Source organism: Tupaia chinensis, unplaced genomic scaffold (assembly GCF_000334495.1).
Source record: "Tupaia chinensis unplaced genomic scaffold, TupChi_1.0 Scaffold139757_1, whole genome shotgun sequence".
NCBI classification, from domain to species: domain Eukaryota; kingdom Metazoa; phylum Chordata; class Mammalia; order Scandentia; family Tupaiidae; genus Tupaia; species Tupaia belangeri.
In genome coordinates this window covers 1,879,741-1,898,228 of record NW_006199637.1, presented here as the reverse complement: position 1 = coordinate 1,898,228, position 18,488 = coordinate 1,879,741, and the positions used below count along the sequence as shown (strand labels likewise).

The 18,488-nt window shown below is 41.4% G+C and overlaps 1 protein-coding gene across 1 annotated transcript in view; it reads left to right on the top strand.

Moving 5' to 3' along the window:
- The first annotated feature begins 2,395 nt into the window (after nucleotides 1–2,395).
- Nucleotides 2,396–18,488, top strand: part of SPATA31H1 (SPATA31 subfamily H member 1) — a 20,321-nt gene continuing 4,228 nt past the window's right edge. Inside the window, exons 1-3 of the mRNA XM_014593138.2 lie at nucleotides 2,396–2,447; nucleotides 2,636–2,731; nucleotides 3,674–18,488. Of these exons, the coding sequence (XP_014448624.2) occupies nucleotides 2,419–2,447; nucleotides 2,636–2,731; nucleotides 3,674–18,488 (14,940 nt within the window). The 5' untranslated portion in view covers nucleotides 2,396–2,418. The remainder of the gene's footprint in view (nucleotides 2,448–2,635; nucleotides 2,732–3,673) is intronic.

Sequence of the window (18,488 nt, the reverse complement as noted above, 5' to 3'; positions counted from 1 at the left end):
CGCGTGCGCTCGCCAGACAGACAGAGAGAGACAGAGAGACAGAAAGCGAGAAATCACCCCCCAGGGGGGATGGTCACGCCGCAATCCCTTCTCCTCCATTCTCCTCTCGGGATCTTGGGCACGCACGCACACACACCCGGCGTGAGTTTTAAGCCACCGGGTCCGGGACACGAACCGCGGTCGACTACGTGGGAGTCCAGCGACATAGCCATTACGCTAACTGCTGGTTCCCCCGGCGTGAGTTTTAAGCCACCGGGTCCAGGACGCGAACTGTGGTCGACTACGTGGGAGTCCAGCAACATAGCCATTGCACTAACTGCTGGTTACCCCTATTACTATATCTTCAGTGTCTCTTGGCTCAGCTTACCTTTTCAGCCTCATCTTCTATGTCTTAGTATAAGTACAGCTGGCAATCATGACATGTTGATCTTCTCAGGGATATTCCTATTTGCATGGAAAGCTCTTTCTTTGCCTAAAAATCTTTTGTTGAGTCTTAAAACTCCAGTACAAATAGCATCTTCTTGAGTAATTCTTCCCTTCTTTCCTAGAAAGTTAATCACTGTCTCCTGTATCCCCTAATGTTTATATTTTTGTTATAGCATTTACTATACGACATTTTATCTATTTAGACAACTGTTTTATTTTCTTTTAAAAATTTGCCATAGGGTGCATGCACTTGCTGGAGACAGGGAGAGAGAGAAAGTGAGAAAGCCTCCCCCTCCCAAGGGGGCATGACAATACCACAATCCCTTCTCCATTCTCCTCTTGGGATTTTGGGCATGGATATACAAGTACAGGGTGTGTTTTTCAAGCTGCTAAGTCTGAGAGTCAAGCCGTGCAGTTAGCCATGCCATCTGGCTGACTTTTCAAGTATTTTCTTATATAGTGTAAGTTCCTAGAATTCAGGGATCACATTTATCTTAATTTTTTTTTTAATTACAGGACATGTACACTCACTGGAGAGAGGCAGAGAGAGATATGTAAAGAGGGAATATGAGAAATCATTCCCTGGGGGATGGCCACACTGTAGCCCTTTCTCCTCCATTCTCCTCTTGACATTTTGGGCACACATGCATGCACTTACTTGCTCCCCACATGTTTTTCAAGTTTCTGGGTCCTAGACTCCAACTTTGCAGCCAACCAGTGAGATCCCATGGCCTTAACCTCTGCACCACCTGCTGGCCCTCACTTTTGTCTTGCAGTGCCAATATCCCACACAATACATAGAACTTAGTACTCAATATGTGATTCAGGGACAAGTGAATGAAGTGGTAATTAATAATGTAACTGTAGATGTCAATTATATCATTATTTGATACATACAATATATCAATATCTGGTATCTGTAAGACGAGATGTGTTCGTGATAAAGTCTCTAACCTAGAACATAACTTGACTTTATTTATAATTTTTTTTTTCTTTTTGTACTTGTTTAGAATTCAAAGCATCGTAAATTGAAAAAGATCCAGAAATTTACAGGTTAGAAAGATCCTATCTTTTATTTTTCAACTCAAGGCTAATGACAGATTAACTATGCGTCTGCTTTTAAACTCTAGCCTTAAAGAGCAGGGAAGGGGAGGGAGCTTGAAAGAGAGGATGTAAATGAAGTGTGCTTATTTATTTATTTTTTAAGAGAGATTTTTTGCTATAGGATGTGTATGCTCACTGGAGAGACAGACAGAAAGCAAGAAATCACCCCCAGGGGTGATGGCCACGCCACAGTCCCTTCTCTTCTATTCTCCTCTCGGGATTTTGGGCACTCACACACATGCTCCTGGCATGAGTTTTTTATGTTGCCAGGTTCAGGACTTGAACTGCGGTTGACTACATGGGAGTCCGGTGACATAACCATTACACCATCTGCTGGTCCCTGCAGTGTGCTTATTATTCCTAGCATCTCCCCTTCCAAAGAAAAGAGATGTTAACAACTCCATAATTCTTTTGAAGTTTCCTTTGCTTATCTCCTTTTCTGTAAAGCTCAAAATAATAGGAAAGAAAGTTGGTAAGATTGGAGAATAGAAAAGTGTAACTACCACAAGCATGGCGAGAAAAGTTTCAGTACCTCTAGATCCCATAGATACTGGATAGACTCCTTTGGAAGAAAAGATACGTATTATGACCTTTGTTTCCCCCTCTCCAACTGCTTTGTTACCATGATTACTCCTGCCCTTTCCAATGCTTTACATTTACTAGAAAATTAGGACAGCATAGCATAGTTAAAAAACAAAAACAACAAAACTTGAGAACTAAGTTAAGTCTGAGATCTATCACCAATTAGCTTTAAGATCTTGAGCATGACTTCGTTTTTGTTTTCTTATTCACAAAATGAAGGGGTTGAACTAAACGGCATCAATAGTCAGGATGCTAATAGATTCTTTACTCTTACTCCCAGTTTCACAGTGGGAAGAAAACCTCGAAATGAATTGCATTGAAGCTAACCTGACATGGTGAGTAAAGTCTGTCTTCAACCTATTCCTTCTCTCTTCAGATAAACTATTTAAAAGATTGGAGCAAAATACCTGGAACTTGGTTTCACTTCGTTCACTATGATAGCTATCTGATTTCTAAGTTAAATCTCTCTTATTGATTTCCTTACTGGCACTTTAATGACCTTGACATACTGTGTTGCATCTAGTATTTCAGCACTCCCTGTGAGCTGGGCCCAGGAATATATACTCTGGTCAATGGACAGGAGTCTTCAACAGATCTTCAAACATCTGGAAAGTGCAAGGTCAGAGAATATAGTTCCTGGGTAGGGAATTAAAGGAATAGACTTCTTAAGAGGGAGAAAGAAGTGGGGAGGGAGGGAGAGAAACAGAGAGAATAGTTTTGGCATGTTAAAAGAAAAAAAACACCCAATTTAACTGAGTGGAGTTTTAACTGAACAAATCTTAATATGATTCAAATTGGGCAGTTGTCCCCAGTCAACTTCCAGAAAACTCTGTGTAGTGCTTTTTATAAAAAAATATTTATTTATTTAATTCCCTTTATTATTATTTTTTAATTTGACCAGACAAAGACAAAGAGAGAGAGAAAGGGAAAGCAAGGAAGCAAGCCACCAGGTCCAGGAGTTGAACCATAGATGACCATGTGGGAATCTAGTGCCTTTATCCACCACACTACCTGCCGGCTCCCATACTCCATGTAGCTTTGTGGTCATACTGTATTTAAGTTCCAGAAAAGGAAAGTGATGTGTACAGGAATGGGAAAGTGATGTACAAAAACAAAAGTGAAGGAGATAGAGAAACAATTTGAGTTGGTTACATTCCAAGGTTTGTCTGCATTAACACAGTTTAAAAGGTGGGATGCCTGTGATTGACTGAAGCCTAGCTGCTGTGATTGCCTGTAACCTAGCAAGCAAGAAAAAAAAAATGGAGTTGCAGTTTGTTTATGGAAAGCAATCAGGTGTATGGAGGCTTTTCTGATATTTTTTAACAGGCATTAGGGAAAGTTCTGGGTTCAAACTGGTCTAAGGAACATTTCTGACTAGAATGGAAGCAGTTTCTTCTTTTTGTCCTGGTGGAATCATTCTTTTCATAAGTAATTAATGTTGGGGAAAGCACCTTTAATTTTTCTTCTTGATTTTCCCTCAGACTGAAACTATTTTGTATTTGAAATGGCCACTCTCTTTCCTTCTTCAAAAAAAATGGAAACTTTTCTTTTTATTTCTTAGATCAAATCTTATGGAACTTGGTTTGCATGAATCACAGGAGATGATTTCTTCCTCTACATCCTCTGACCTTGTGGCTCAGGAGGCTGTTCTACCATGCTGTGACTGTAAGAAGGAAGAGCATTCTAGTGACAACAACATCTCTTCTGGATCATCAAGTAACAACTCCAGTCTATCTCACCTTCCTGTCTTTTCTGAAGGAACAACCTGGAAATTCCAGAGCTGTAGTTTACCTATTTCCCCCCAAAAGCAATCATCTATGTCCAGGAACCAAGGTATATCCTTGCCTCAGCTGTCAGAGTCTGAGAAATCAAAACCTTTCCAGGATTTGGCAGCTCTTTCACCTTTACAATCTCAAAGCTCTTTTCTTAACTCTATTTTTGAGCAAGATAAAGCAAAAAATGAGAGGAAGAGCAAGAGTCCATTGACATTAAGTCATAGGCCAAATTCTGTTTTGAGGAAGAAACCACAACACTCAGGGTGGGCTCCAATCCAGCTCTCTCCTTTGGCTAGAGGGGAACTAGAAGGACATATGTCTTGGAAGGTTTGTACTTTGCGGAAACAAGTAGTGCCTCTGCCTGTGAGGGAATCATGGTCAATGCTGAATTATTTAATTGAAGTACAAGGAGGAATCCCGGAGCCAGAGAAACCCCAAACTCATTCATCTATGCCCATACATCAAAGTTCAGAGCAGAATACCAACAATAAATCCCAAGACCTTCCATCATTTCAGCTCCATGTGAACATTGGAGTGGAATCTGGACTAAATAGGACAGAAACAAAAATTTCACAATCACTTATCTCAGGTAAGCAGTTACAACCTGAAGATGACCCTCAAGTCCTTGAATCTAAGCCTTTAGTTACATCAATAGACACTCTACATCCTAGAAGTTTAGGAGTTAACATAATTCAAGAGGAAACCACTTTACTGAAGAAGAACCCCAAACATGTGCTAGAGCTTAGTATAGAGCAGAGGGTCACAGGTCTTCCAGAAAAAAAGATAGAGCAGCATAAGACACCTGTGACTAATGTGGAATTGACCCCAATGCTACCATATCAAGTCACAGAGAGCATAAAGGTAACTCCATTGGCACTGCTTCAGGTTATGGACTCAATGGGGATGATTCCTGAACCACATGCAGAAGTGATAGAATCTGCAGATTCATTCCCACAGCCACCAAATCACATTGTGATACCAACAGAATCCATGGAAACAAGGAATGTAATCCCTCAACCACCAAATCAAGTCAATGAATCAGTGGTGGTAGCTCCAAACTCTTGGCACCAAGTTATGAAATCAAGACTATTGAATCAAGTTACAGATAATGGGATGGTAACTTCTGTAGCACTGCATCAAGCCATGGATTCTATGGGGATTATTAACAAATCACAACCACATATCATAGAATCAATGAAAACGACCCCTATGCCACAATATCAAGGAAAGGAGTCAGTAAAGATGAACACATTAATAGACCATCAAGCTATAAAACCAGGAAAGATGAGTCCAAGGCTACAATATGCAGTCAGGGAAACTGTGGAAATGACCCCAGGGCCACAGCATAAAGTCATGGAATCAGTGGACATGACTTCAAGGTCACAAAGTCAAGTTCTAGAGCAAGTAAAGATTATTCCAGGGCCAATGCATCAAAACACGAAACCACTGGAAATGATCTCAACATCATTGCATCAAACCATGGATTCCATGAAAGTAACCCCAGTGGCACTATCACAAGCCATGGATCTCGTGGGGATAATTCCACCACCACAGCTGCATATTATAGAACAGGGGGGTTTGGCCCCAGATTTACAGTCTCATATTGTACATATGACCCCACCAGGTAATTTGACTTCTTCCTTTAGCTCCCTTACAAGTGTTGCTCCACTAGGAGTTGTAGAATCTGTGGGTTTTCCTCCAAAACCACCACCTAAAGTCATGGAGTCAGCAGGGATGATTCTAACACCACCACATCAATCTACATGCTGTCTACAGGTAAGCCCAATAGCATCGGGGTCACTTATAGGAATGACCAGAACACCGCAGTCACAAGCTGTACAAACTCAGGATTTGACCCCACAATCAATATCTCAAGTCAAGAAATCTCTGGAATTAACTCCTGGAATTCCAGTTCCAGTGTTAGACTCTTCAGCGATGACTCTACAACCACATCACCAAGGCACAGAGCCTGTGGGATTAATCCCAGGACCACCTCATCAAGTCATGGATTCTTTAGGGTTAACACCATGGCATCAAATACAGGAATATTCAAAGATGAGCCCAAGGCAAAGCCAAAAAGTTACAGAAACTATAGGACTGACCTCTGATGCATGGTTACAAATGAAGGAATCTTCAGAGTTGGCACAGTCACATCAAATGATGGATTCTTTAGGAATAATCCTAAAGTCTCCAGGTCAAAGTACAGAATCTATAGGAATGAGCCCAAAGCCACCGCATCAGGTCACAGAATCTGTAATAATGACAAATACATCACTATTTCAAGATATGAAATATACGAAGGTGAAGCCAGGGCCAAAAGCCAAGGTTATGGATTCTATGAAGCTATCCTCAGGATTGCAAAATGTAAAACCTGAGAACCTGACTCTGGGACCAAGCTTGCAAAGTATGAAACCTGCAGATATAGCCACAGGTTCAGTATCACAAGTTATGAAATATGGGCAGGTGATTCCAACTGTGAACTCTGTAGACACATCCCCAGAACTTCGATTGCAGAGTGTGAAATCTGAGGAGTCAGCCCCTATACCACAGATGCAAAGTGGGAAATCTGTGCAGTCAGGTATAGGATTACAACTTCCAGGTATGAAATCTATTCAATTGACCCTAGGGTCACAACTGCAAAGTGTAAAATCTGCTGAGTTAGCCTCAGCACCACAGTTGCAAGGTAAAATATCTATAGATTTGACTCCTAGTTCACAGTCACAAGATACAGAATATGTTCATTTGACCCTACCACCAGAGTTTCAAGGTGCAAAAGCTGTGGAGCTGACCCTAAATCCACCACTGGAAGATGTAAAATCTGTGGAGTTGGCTCCAAAGCCCTGCTTAAAAAATAGTAGATCTGAGAAGACAGCCCCTGCACTATTGCTTGAAGACATAAAAACTCCTCAAATGGTAGAATGTAGGTTAATTCCTGAGACAGAGGAGCAAATTATGAAATATGAGGAATCAATCCCAGTGACACACCTTACAGCAGCACAATCTGCGGAGATGAACTTTAAACCAGATAATCAAGCCACAGAACCTGAAGAATTGACTCCATGGCATCAACCCTCAGAATCTTTAGGGTTGCTCTCAGAGCCAGGATATCCAGGAACAGAAGCAAAGCTGAATTCTGACACTTGTCACCAATTGGAAGAATCTGTTGGATTGATACCATCATTTTTAGGAATTACCCCAGGATCACTGAGCCAAACTTCAGAAACTATGGAGATGAGCTCAGTGTCATTCCAAGGTACTCCTGAGACAATGACTCAACTTGTAAAAACAATGGGGGAGACTCCAGAGTCACAATACCCAACAAAAGAATCTCTGGATTTGGTACCAGGATCAGAGATGCAAAATGTAAAATCAGAGATGTTAAACCCAGAGCCACAGCCCCAAGGTACTGAACCATATTCAAAAGTTACTGAGTTGTCAGAAATACCCCTAATGTCAGAATATGAAGACACAGAAGCTGTGGGGTTGGTATTGCCTCAGGTTGATAAGACCCAGGGGGCTATTCCAGTACCTTTAAGTTCAGAAACAGGATCTTCAGAGTTGGGTCTAGGATCAGGGATGCAATATGAGAAATCAGAGCCACTACCTAAAAATTTGCAATCTGTGGAGTTAACCTCTGAGTCATCCCCATTAATAGAAGGATCTAAAAAGTTAACCACAGAACCAAAGCTATATGTTATGGACTTGACCCCAGGGCCACAGCTCCAGGGAGTGAAGTCTAGTCAATTGGATCCAGAACCACAGTTGCAAGATGTGAAATATGTGAATTTAATCCAACCATCAACTACAGGAGTGGTAGAATTTGAGAAGCTGACACCAGAGCCAGTGCTACAAAGTACATTATTGGAGGAATTGTCTAAGGAGGAAAAGACCCAAGGTGTGAAATCTGTGGATTTAATAGGCCCTTTGGAGCCAAGTGTCAAATCTCCTGTACTGACCTCAACGCCACAGTTGCAGAGTGTCAGCTTTTCAAAGTTGTCACCAGAGCCAATTCATCAAGGAGAAAACTCTACAGATTTAATCTCAAGACCCCTGCATTATGGTGTGAAACCTGATGAATTGATCCCAGATTCTCTAATACAAGAAATAAAATTGTCAGATCTTATCCGAGAGTCAAAGTATCCAAGTGTCAAATCTATACAGTTGACTCCAGAACCAAAACCTCCAGGTCTGAAATTTGTGGAACTAAACCAAGGACCATGTTTACAAGATATCAGATTTTCTGATTTTATCTCAGAGCCAAAGAATCAAAGTTTCAAATATATGCAGTTGAAACCAGGAGCTCAGCTTCAAAATAAAAAATCTTTAGAGTTTGTACCAGAGTCATCTTTGCCGTTAAACCAAGGACCACAGGTTAAAGACATGACGTCTGTTCTGTCTACTGAAGGGTCAGAGCCTCATAGCGTGAAATCTGTGAAATCAACCTTAGGAATACAATTTCAAGGTGTGAAATCTAAGGAAGTAAATCTAGGGCCACAGCAAAAACAAATCAAAATTTCTGAATTGACATCAGAGCCAAACCTTCAAGGTATCAAATTTGGGAAGCAAACCCCAGGAACAATGTTTCATGGAGTAAATTCTGTGGTAGTGACTCCAGAATTAGAGCTGCAAGACTCCAAATTAGCAAAGATGTCTCCACAGTTTCAGGATATGAGAGAGGTGAGGCTTACCCCAGGGCCATGGCTAAATGAAGTCAAATTTTTTGATTTGACACCAGGAACACAACCTCAAGGTGTTAAATCTTCAGAGTTAAACTTAGGGCCACAGCTACAATGCACAAATTTTTTTGAGTCGATTCCAGGGTCGGAGAGGCAAGAGGTAACATCTGTGAACTTGACAGTAGGGCCAGAGGGGCAAGGTATTAAACCTGAGTTGTTAGTGCCAGAGCCACTGTTCCAAGGTGTAAATTATGTGGTAAATCAAATGCCATGCTTAGAAAGCGAATTAATTGCAGAGTCACAGAAACTAGATGTAGAATCTATGGAGTTGACTCCTGGGCCACAATTGCCAAGTGTAAACCATTGCGAGTTGACCAAAAGACCACAGCTACAAGGTATGAAATCTTCTGAACTGATCCAAGGACCACAGTTGCAAGATGTAAAATCTATGGAATGTACCTCGGTCTCAAAGCTTCAAGGTTTAAAATCTGAGGAGCCAAACTTAGGGCCACATTTAGAAGATACTGTATCTATGGATTTAACTCCAGGACCACATTTGAGAAGTATCAAATCTGTGCCATTAATGCCAAAGCCAAAGCTTGGATATGGCAGCTCTGTGCTGTTAACCCCAGGGCTACTGGCAGAAGATATAAACCCTGGGGAGCTGACCTCAGGCTCAGAACTACAAGGTTTAAAATCAGATTTGCCAACCTCAGGATCACAGTTGGAGGACATGAAATCTGTAGCCTCAACTCCAGGACCATGTCTGGGAGGTATGAAATTTAATGAGACAATTCCAGGTTCACAAATGGAAGATATAAAATCTGTGGAGATAACCTTGCAGCCACAGAAAAATGTCAAATCTGTGGAATTCGCCCCTGATTCCAAGGTTCAAGGTATGAAATTTGTGGAGTTCCCAGGTACACAGCTGCAAGATTTGAAAACTGTGAAATTTAAATGTGGACCAAAGATGCAAGGTGAGAATTCTGCAGCATTTGTACCAGGACCATTGCTTCAAGTTGTTAAATCTATGGTGCTTCAAGGGCCTCAAGTACAAGTTGTTAATCCTGAGGAGTTGACTTCAGAGCCACAGATGCAAGACATGAAATTTGTGGGGAATATGCCATGTTTAGAACTTCGAAGTTTAAAACCTGTAAAGGAGACTCTAGATCCACAACTGCAATATGTAAAATCTATAAAGTTAATCCCAAGGCTAAAGAGGCACATAGAAAAATCTGTGAAAACAACTAGAAGACAAAAGTTTCAAGGAGTAAAATCTGTATGTTTATCTCCAGAACAACAGTTTCAAGGGATGGCACCTGTGGCTTTCACTCCTGAGCCTGAACAGGATGGGCAGATATCTGTAAACTCACCAGAGCAGCAACATGTGAATTTAGAACAATTAAAGAGAGGTTCTGAGTCAGTAGATGTAATGTCTTTGGAGTTAATTCCTAAGCCAAAATCTAAAGGTGTAAACTCTACAGACTTCAAATCTGAGGTACAGTTGAAAAGTATGAAATCATTTGAATTGACTCCAGAACCAAATATTCAAGATGTGAAAGCTAAAGAGTTCACATGTCAACCACAGTTGCAAAGTGTGAAATCCCCCAAGTCAATTCCAGGACCACAATTGCACCAAATGAAATCTTTGGAGTCAACTTCAGAGCCACAGCTTCAAGGTGTGAAAACTATGGCATTAAACCAAGATTCAGAGTTTGGAAGGAGAAAATCTGTGCAATGGATACCAGGACCTGAGTTCCAAGGTATGGAACCTGTAGAATTAAATCTCAGATCACAATCTCAAGATATCAAACCTTCAGAGCTAAAAATTCCCATACAGGTACAAGATGTGAAGCTATCTGAATTGACTCTAGGGTCCAAACTTCAAGATACAAAATCTATAGACATTAACCTTAGGTCACAGTTGCCATGTGTGAAAACCCCAGAATCACAACTGCAAAAAGAGAAAATGTTGGCATCAATCTCAGAGCCTCAACTTCCAGGTATGGAAACTGTGGAGTTAAACCAAGAGTCAAACTTTAGAGGTACGAAATCTGTGCAGTGGATACCTGGGCCTGAATTCCAAAGAGTGAGATCTGTGGGGTTAAATGATGGGTCACAATCTCAAGATATCAAAGCTTCAGCATTAAAACCTTCGATAAAATTAGGAGGTGTGAAGTCATCTGAATTGACTCTAGGGTCAAAACTTCAAGGTGCAAAAGACATGAAGTTGAATCTTCGGCCACAGATCCAGTCTGTGAAAATCCTTGAGGTGTCCCCAGGACCACAGATACAAAAAGGGAAAATTTTGGCATCATCATCATCTGAGCCACAATTTCCAGGTGTGAAAATTGTGGAGTTAAACAAAGAGCCAGAGCTTAGACGTATGAAATCTGTTCAATGGATTCCAGGACCTAAGTTCCAAGGTATGAAATCTGTGTTAAACCTTGGGTCACAATCTAAAGGTGTCACAGTTGTACAGTTGAAATCTTCAATACAGTTAAGAGACACAAAGTCAACTGTATTGACTCCAACACCAAAGCTCCAAGGTATACAACCTTTGGCATCACTTCAGGATGATCAGACTCAAGGGTTCAAATTTATTGACTCGAAATCCGGGCTACAGTTGAAAAGTATGAAACCAAGTGATAAAACTGTGGAGCTGAACTCCTCACTACACTTGGAAAGTATGAAAACAACTGAATCACCTCCTCAGACAAAGCTTCAAAGTATGAATTTCAAGTTCAACTCTGGGCCACAGTGGCAAGATGTAAAATCTTCAAAGTTGACGCTTGAGACAAAGATCCGAGATAAGAAATTTTCTAGTTTACCCCAAAGCTCACAGTTGAAAGGTATACCATTTTCTGATTTGACCAAGATTCAAGGTGTCAAATCTACAGACTTTAAACACAGGCTACAGCTGCAAGGTGTAAAATCTTCTGAGTTGATACCGATGGCAAAGCTTCAAAAAGTTAAGTCAGTGAAATTCAACTCAGGCCCACAGTTGCAAGACGTGAAATCTTCTAGGCTGATTACAGGTGTAAAGCTTCAAGATGTAAGATCTATGGATTTCAGTTCTGGACCATACTTACAAGATGTGAAACCTGAAGTGATTCCAGGGGAAAAGTTTCAAGATATGAAATCTATAGAATCTAAACCTAATCTAAAGTTACATGGAGAGAAATCTGATATGATCCTGGGGAGGAAATTTCAAGATATGAAATCTGTAGAACTGAACTCAGAACCACAAAATATTGAGTCTTCTAAGCTGATCATGCATATACAGCTTCAAGATATAAAATCTAAGGAGTTTGGTTCTAGACCACACTTTCAAGATATAAAGTCTTCTGAGGTCATCCCACAGACAGAGCTTCAAGGTGTTAAATCAGTGAACTTTAACTCTGGGCCACAGGTACAAAGTGAACAATCTTCTGAGTTGATTCAAGAAACAAAGCTTCAAGATGGGAAATCTGTGGTGGTCAACTCGGGCCCACAGCTGCAAGATATGAACTATTCAAATTTGGTCCTGGGAACAAAGCTACAAGATGTAAAATCTATGGAGTTCAGTTCTAGACCATATTCACAGAGTGTGAAATCTTCTGAAGTGGCCCCAGAAACAGAATTTCAAAAAATGAAATCTGTGGGGCTCATGCCTGGGGAAATATGGAAAGAAGTAAAATCCTTTGAATTGACTCTAACTAAGGTACAAGATAGGAAATCTTTGGGGTTCAACTCAGCCCCACAGATAAAAGATAAGAAATTATCTATGTTTACACCTGGGATACACCTTAAATGTGTAAAATCTATGGATTTCAATCCTGGAGAAAAGTTACAAGGAGTGAAATCTGAGTTGATAAATCATCAAACAATCAACTCTCCAGAGGTCAACTATGGCCGAGAATTTCAGCTTCCAAAAATCTCTGAGTTAGCCTTGAAATCAAAAAGTCACTGTGTGGGACCTTCTGAGGTCAAAGTTGGAAAGCAGCAAGGAGATGAGAAATCTACTGAATTGAATCCATGGCCAGAGCTTCAAAGTGTTAAATGTATAACATTCAACTCTGGGTCACATTTGCAGCATGTAACATCTTCAGAATTAGGCACAAGGACAAATCTTCAAGATGCAAAATCAATGGAATTGAAATCTGAGCAACAGTTACAAGGTGTGAAATCTGAGTTGTGCTTAGGAACAAAGCTTCCTAGCACACCATCTTTAGAGTTCAATGTGGGGCCACAGTTGCAAGGGATAAAATCTTCTGAGTTAGGCACAGAGAAAAAGCTTTCAGAAGACCAATCTCTACAAATCAAGCATGAGCCTAAATCTCGAGGCAAGAAATCTCCTGAACTGAATTCTGGACCAGAGCTTCAAGGTACTAAATCTAATAATGTGTTTTGGCCTGGATCACAGTCCCAAAGCACGGATTCTTCTGCAACCATTCCAGGGCCTGAACTTCAGTGTGTGAATTCTGCTGGGTACAGCCCAGAACCACATTTGCCAGGTTTGAGCCCTTCTGTATCTGTTCCAGGGCCAACGCTTCAGTGTGCGAATTCTACTAGATGCAACCCCAGGCCACATTTGCAAGGTGTGAATTCTGCATCTGTTCCAGGACCACAGCTTCAGTGTGTAAATTCTGTTAGATGCAACCCTGGGTCACATTTGCAAGGTATGAATTCTTCTGCATCCATTCCAGGGCCAGAACCTCAGTGTGTAAATTCTGTTGGGTGCAATCCTGGGCCACATTTGCAAGATGTGAGTTCTTCTGCATCCATCCCAGGGCCACAGCTTCAGTGTGAAAATTCTATTGGATGCAACTCTGGGCCACATTTGCAAGATGTGAGTTCTGCACCCATTCCAGGGCCACAACTTCAATGTGAAAATCTGGTTGGATGCAACCCTGGGTCACATTTGCAAGGTATGAATTCTTCTGCATCCATTCCAGGGTCAGAACTTCAGTGTGTAAATTCTGCTGGTTGCAATCCTGGCCCACATTTGCAAGATGTGAGTTCTTCTGCATCCATCCCGGGGCCACAGCTTCAGTGTGAAAATTCTATTGAGTGCAACTCTGGGCTAGGTTTGCAAGATGTGAATTATTCTGCATCCATTCCAGGGCCAGAACCTCAGTGTGTAAATCCTGTTGGGTGCAATCCTGGGTTGCATTTGCAAGATATGAGTTCTGCATCTATTCCAGGGCCACGGCTTCAGTGTGGAAATTTTGTTGGGGGTAACCCTAGGCCACATTTGCAAACTGTGAATTTTTCTGCATCCATTCTAGGACCAAAAATTCAGTGTGTAAATTCTGTTGGTTGCAACTCTGGGTTGCATTTGCAAGATGTGAATTATTCTGCATCCATTCCAGGACCAGAACTTCAGTGTGCAAATTCTGTTGGGTCCAATCGAGGATCACATTTACAATGTTTGAGTTCGTATGCATCTATTTTAGAGACTCAGACTCAGTGCAGAAATTTTGTTGGATGTAACTCTGGGCAGCATTTTCAAGGTGTGAGTTCTTCGATATCCATTTTAGGACCAAAACTTCAGTGTGTAAATTCGGTTGGGTGCAACCCGGGACCACATTTGCAGGGTGTGAATTCTTCTGTGTCCATTCCAGGGCCAGAACCCCAGTGTGTAAATTCTGTTGGGTGTAACCCTGAGCTTCATTTGCAAGGTGTGAATTCTTCTGCATCTATTCCAGGGCCACAGCTTCAGTGTGGAAATTCTGTTGGGTACAAACCTGAGTCACACTTGGAAAGTGTGAATTCTTCTGCACCTATTCTGGGATCAAAACTTCAGTGTGTGAATTCTGTTGGGTGCAACTGTGGGCTGCATTTGCAAGATGTGAATTCTTCTGTATCCATTCCAGGGCCACAGCTTCAGTGTGGAAATTCTGTTGGGTGCAACCCTGGGTTGCATTTGCAAGGTGTGAATGCTGTATCCATTCCAGAACTAAAACTTCAGTGTATAAATTCTATTGAGTGCAATCCTGGGCCACATTTGCAAGATGTGAATTCTTCTGAGTCTATTCCAGTGTCCAAACATCAGTGTGTAAATTCTGTTGTATGCAACCCTTGGCTAGGGTTGCAAGGTGGGAAATCTTCTGAGTTAACTCCAGGGAGAAAGTTTCAAGGAGTTCAATTTTTGGAGAAACACCTTGAGTCACAGCAACAAGTTTTGCAACCTGTGTTCACTTTGGGTCCTCAGTTAAATGACATGAAATCTATGTTATTTTTACCAGAGCCACTGCTTGAAAATGTAAAGTTTGTGGAGATGAACAAACAGCCATTGTATAGTAGTGCACATGTTGTGAAATTGATTTCAGACTCTGAGCAGCAGAACTTGAAATGTGAAGTGTTTGCCCTAAAGCCAGGTTTTCAAAAAGTGAAGTCTGTGGAGCTAAATCTAGAACCACATTCTCAAGGTACAAATTCTGAATTATCTTCACACCTCAGGCAGCATAATGCAAGATCTGCAGTACTTGCACCAGAGCCATATGTTCACGATGTGAACTCTCTGGAGTTAAAATCAGGGCCACAATATCAAGATGTAAATTCAAAACAGTTAACTTCTTGCCTCAGGCGGAAATCTACAGAGTTTGTATCAGAGCCATGTTCTCAAGATGTAAAATCTATGAAGTCAAACCTACAGCTGCAACCACAAAGTTCTTCAGGGTTGACATCATGCCTCAGGTCACAATATGTTAAATCTGTAGTCTTGGCACCAGAATCATGTTTTCAAGATGTCAAACCTACGGAGCTGATGCCAGGGTCCCCAAAACAGGGTATAAATTGTCAAGAGTTCACGTCAATATGGCAAGGTGTGAAATCAGTGTTGTTGGCATCAGAGCCAACTAGGAAGTTCTTACCAGGTCCAGTGTTGACCAGTGTTAAATTTTCAAATTTGTCTCCAGAATCACAGCAGCAAGCTGTGAAATCTTTTGAGTTTACTCCAAAGCCAAAGTTGCAAACTGCAAAACATGTTAATTTGTCTTCAATGTCTTTGCAGCATACTACAGAATCTATTGAGTTAGTACCAGGGCTTCAAAGAATGAAATTTGAGGAGCTAACTCCAGAAACATGTCATCAAACCACAAAAGCCTCTGAAAGTGTTTCTAGATCAGTACAAAATGCAGAAGTGATCCTGAAGGCAAGACAACAAGTCCCTAAATCTGTAAATTTGACTACAATACCAATTTATCAAGCCAAAGAATCTTTAGAAAAGGCACAAGGGTTGCCACACAAAGGCATAGAAACTGTAGAAAAATCTGTGGTATTGACTCCAAAGCCAAGAGGTAAAGCTGTAGGATCTTCAGGGACACCTCTGAAGCTAGATCTTCAAATACCAGAATTTGTTGACATGACTCCAGTACTAAGAGATCAAGGCTCGAAATTCCTAGAATTAACCCCAGAGAAAAGCTACCAAATCCCAGAAACTCTAGAGTTGCTCTCTCAGTCACAGTCTCAAGTTAAGGATTTAGAGGAGTTATACACAAGCTCAATGCAGCAAGTTGTGGAATCTCAAGATATGACTCCAGAGCTCAAGCATCATGTTTCAGAAGCCATAGCACTGACCTCTGAAGCAATGCTGCAAGGTAAGGAATTCCTTGCAATGACCCCACAGCTGATAAGTCAAGCCACTGGATATACAGAGAGATTGCCGACATCCTATAATCAAGCCTTAGAACCTAAGCAAGTGCTCTCTGAGGGAAAACTTCAAAGGAAAGAAACTGTAGTACTGATTCCAAAGTCACTACATCATGTCCCAGATTCTACTTCAAGGATAACACTTAGGTTAGGACATCAAGTTCCTGAATCTGTGGAGCTGACTTCTGAAACAGGGCTGCAAAGAGAAGAACTTATGAAATCGACCTCAAAATCACAGCATCACATTGAATCTTCAGGGATAATACCAGGGTTAGGATATCAAGTTCCGGAATCTGTAAATTTGGCCTCTAAGCCTTGGTTGCTAACAGAGGGATCTTTAGAGTTGCCCCCAAAGCAAACATGTCAAGTTGTAGAACATGCAGAATGTGGAGAGTTTAGCCCTGAGAAATGGCAGCAAGAAGTATCAGCGGGGCAAGCAGAGTTACAGAATCAAAGTATGAAATATTTAGGTACAGCACCAGGACCACTGGGTCAAATAATACAATTTATAAGAATTAGTCCAAAGCCACTAGATCAAGTCACAGAATCTGTGAGGACACAGTTTCAAGTTGCTAAGTCAATAGGAGTGGCCCCACTAGCACCAGAAAAAGTTGTTGAGTCTGTGAAAGTGACCCCCGGGCCACCATTTCAAGTTGTAACATCTGTGACACCAGGAACAACTCCTCAAAACGTAGAATATGTTGAGTTGACTCCAAAACTGCAAGATGTGAGACCTTCAGAGTGTACCTCAAGGCTATGGTTGCAAAATGTGAAACCTAAGAAAATAACCACAACGCCAACACATCACATTTTGGAAACAATGGAGTTGACAGGATTTCGGTTAGTAAAGACTGTGTTAATCCCAGGACCACTTCTTCAGATTGTAAAATCTGAGAAAATAGCGCCAGGACCAACTCCTCAGGTTGTAGAGCCAATAGGAATAGACCTAGGATCAGGGATTGACATAATGAATTGTTCAGATTTATTACCAAAGTCACATCCTCAAGAACTAGTAGAACCTGTAAAATTAACTCCAAGGCCAAACAGTCAAGTGAAATCTGTAGAATTAACCTCAAAGCAGACATCTCCTTTTGAGGAACCTACAGTATTGACTCATAGACAAGGGCTTCAAGCTATGATATCTATAGGGAAAAAACTAGAGTCCCCTAAAGTCATGGAATCTGAGGATTTGAATCTTGAACAGGTGTGTCAGAATAGAGATTCTGAGGAGTTAACATCAAGAGAAGAGTTACAAGCAGGGAATCATTTCTCTGGGTTCTTACACAGCTCACCAACCCCACTCATTTCAAGCTCTGTCAAAACAACATCTGAATTAAGAGGACTTTGGGATTCTGGGATGCCAGAAGTATTAGGAGCTTTGGATATAAAAAACCTTGTGACTGATATTTTGCAGCCCAGAGAGTTCTATATAGACCCTCCTACAATACAGTCTTCAACCCTTCCCTTTACCCATGAATCATCTGATAAAACAGTTAACACTGTGGAAACACTATGTTCTGAAATCCCAGGAGTGGATGTCATATCTAAGGAAAGCACTAAACCGAAGGAGATGGAGGAACTAGAAAACTCATTCCAGAGCCTCTCCCGACATTCACCACAGAGCCAGAGATCATCATCTAGGACTTTCCAGGCAGGACCAGGGGCACAAAGAGGCCTTATGAAGTCCTTCCTGTGCAGGCAACAGAATGTCTGGGAGAGTCATGCATGGAGGCAGCGGCTGCCTAGAAAATATCTCTCTACTATGCTAATGCTGGGGAATGTCTTGGGGACTACTATGGAAAGGAAGCTTTGCTCACAAACAATTTTAGCAGAAAGAGCTACTGCAGATACCTGTCAGTCTATTCAGAATTTATTTGGGGTTCCAGCTGAACTGATGGAATTTTCCCACAGCCTGTTAGAGAAGGGTCCAAGTACTATTTCTCAGTCTTCAGTAATCAAAAACTACATTCAGAGGCATACTTCATGTCATGGCGATGAGAAAAGAATGACTTTAAGGATGTGGACACGTGGCTCTACATCTTCCATAATACAGCAATACTCTGGGATTAGAATGGGAATAAAGAAAAGGAACTCAAGGCTCAGTGATATATCCCAAGAAGTCATTCAGCACATGCCTGTCTCATGTGCAGGGAGACAGCTTCCTGACCCAGTAAAGTCAGAGTCTTCCCTCAGCATATTTTACAATAAGGAAGATCATGTTCCAGTGGAAGAGAGTGAGAACTCACAGAATGATTCACGGGCAAGGATTTTTGAGTCCCAACACGCTTTC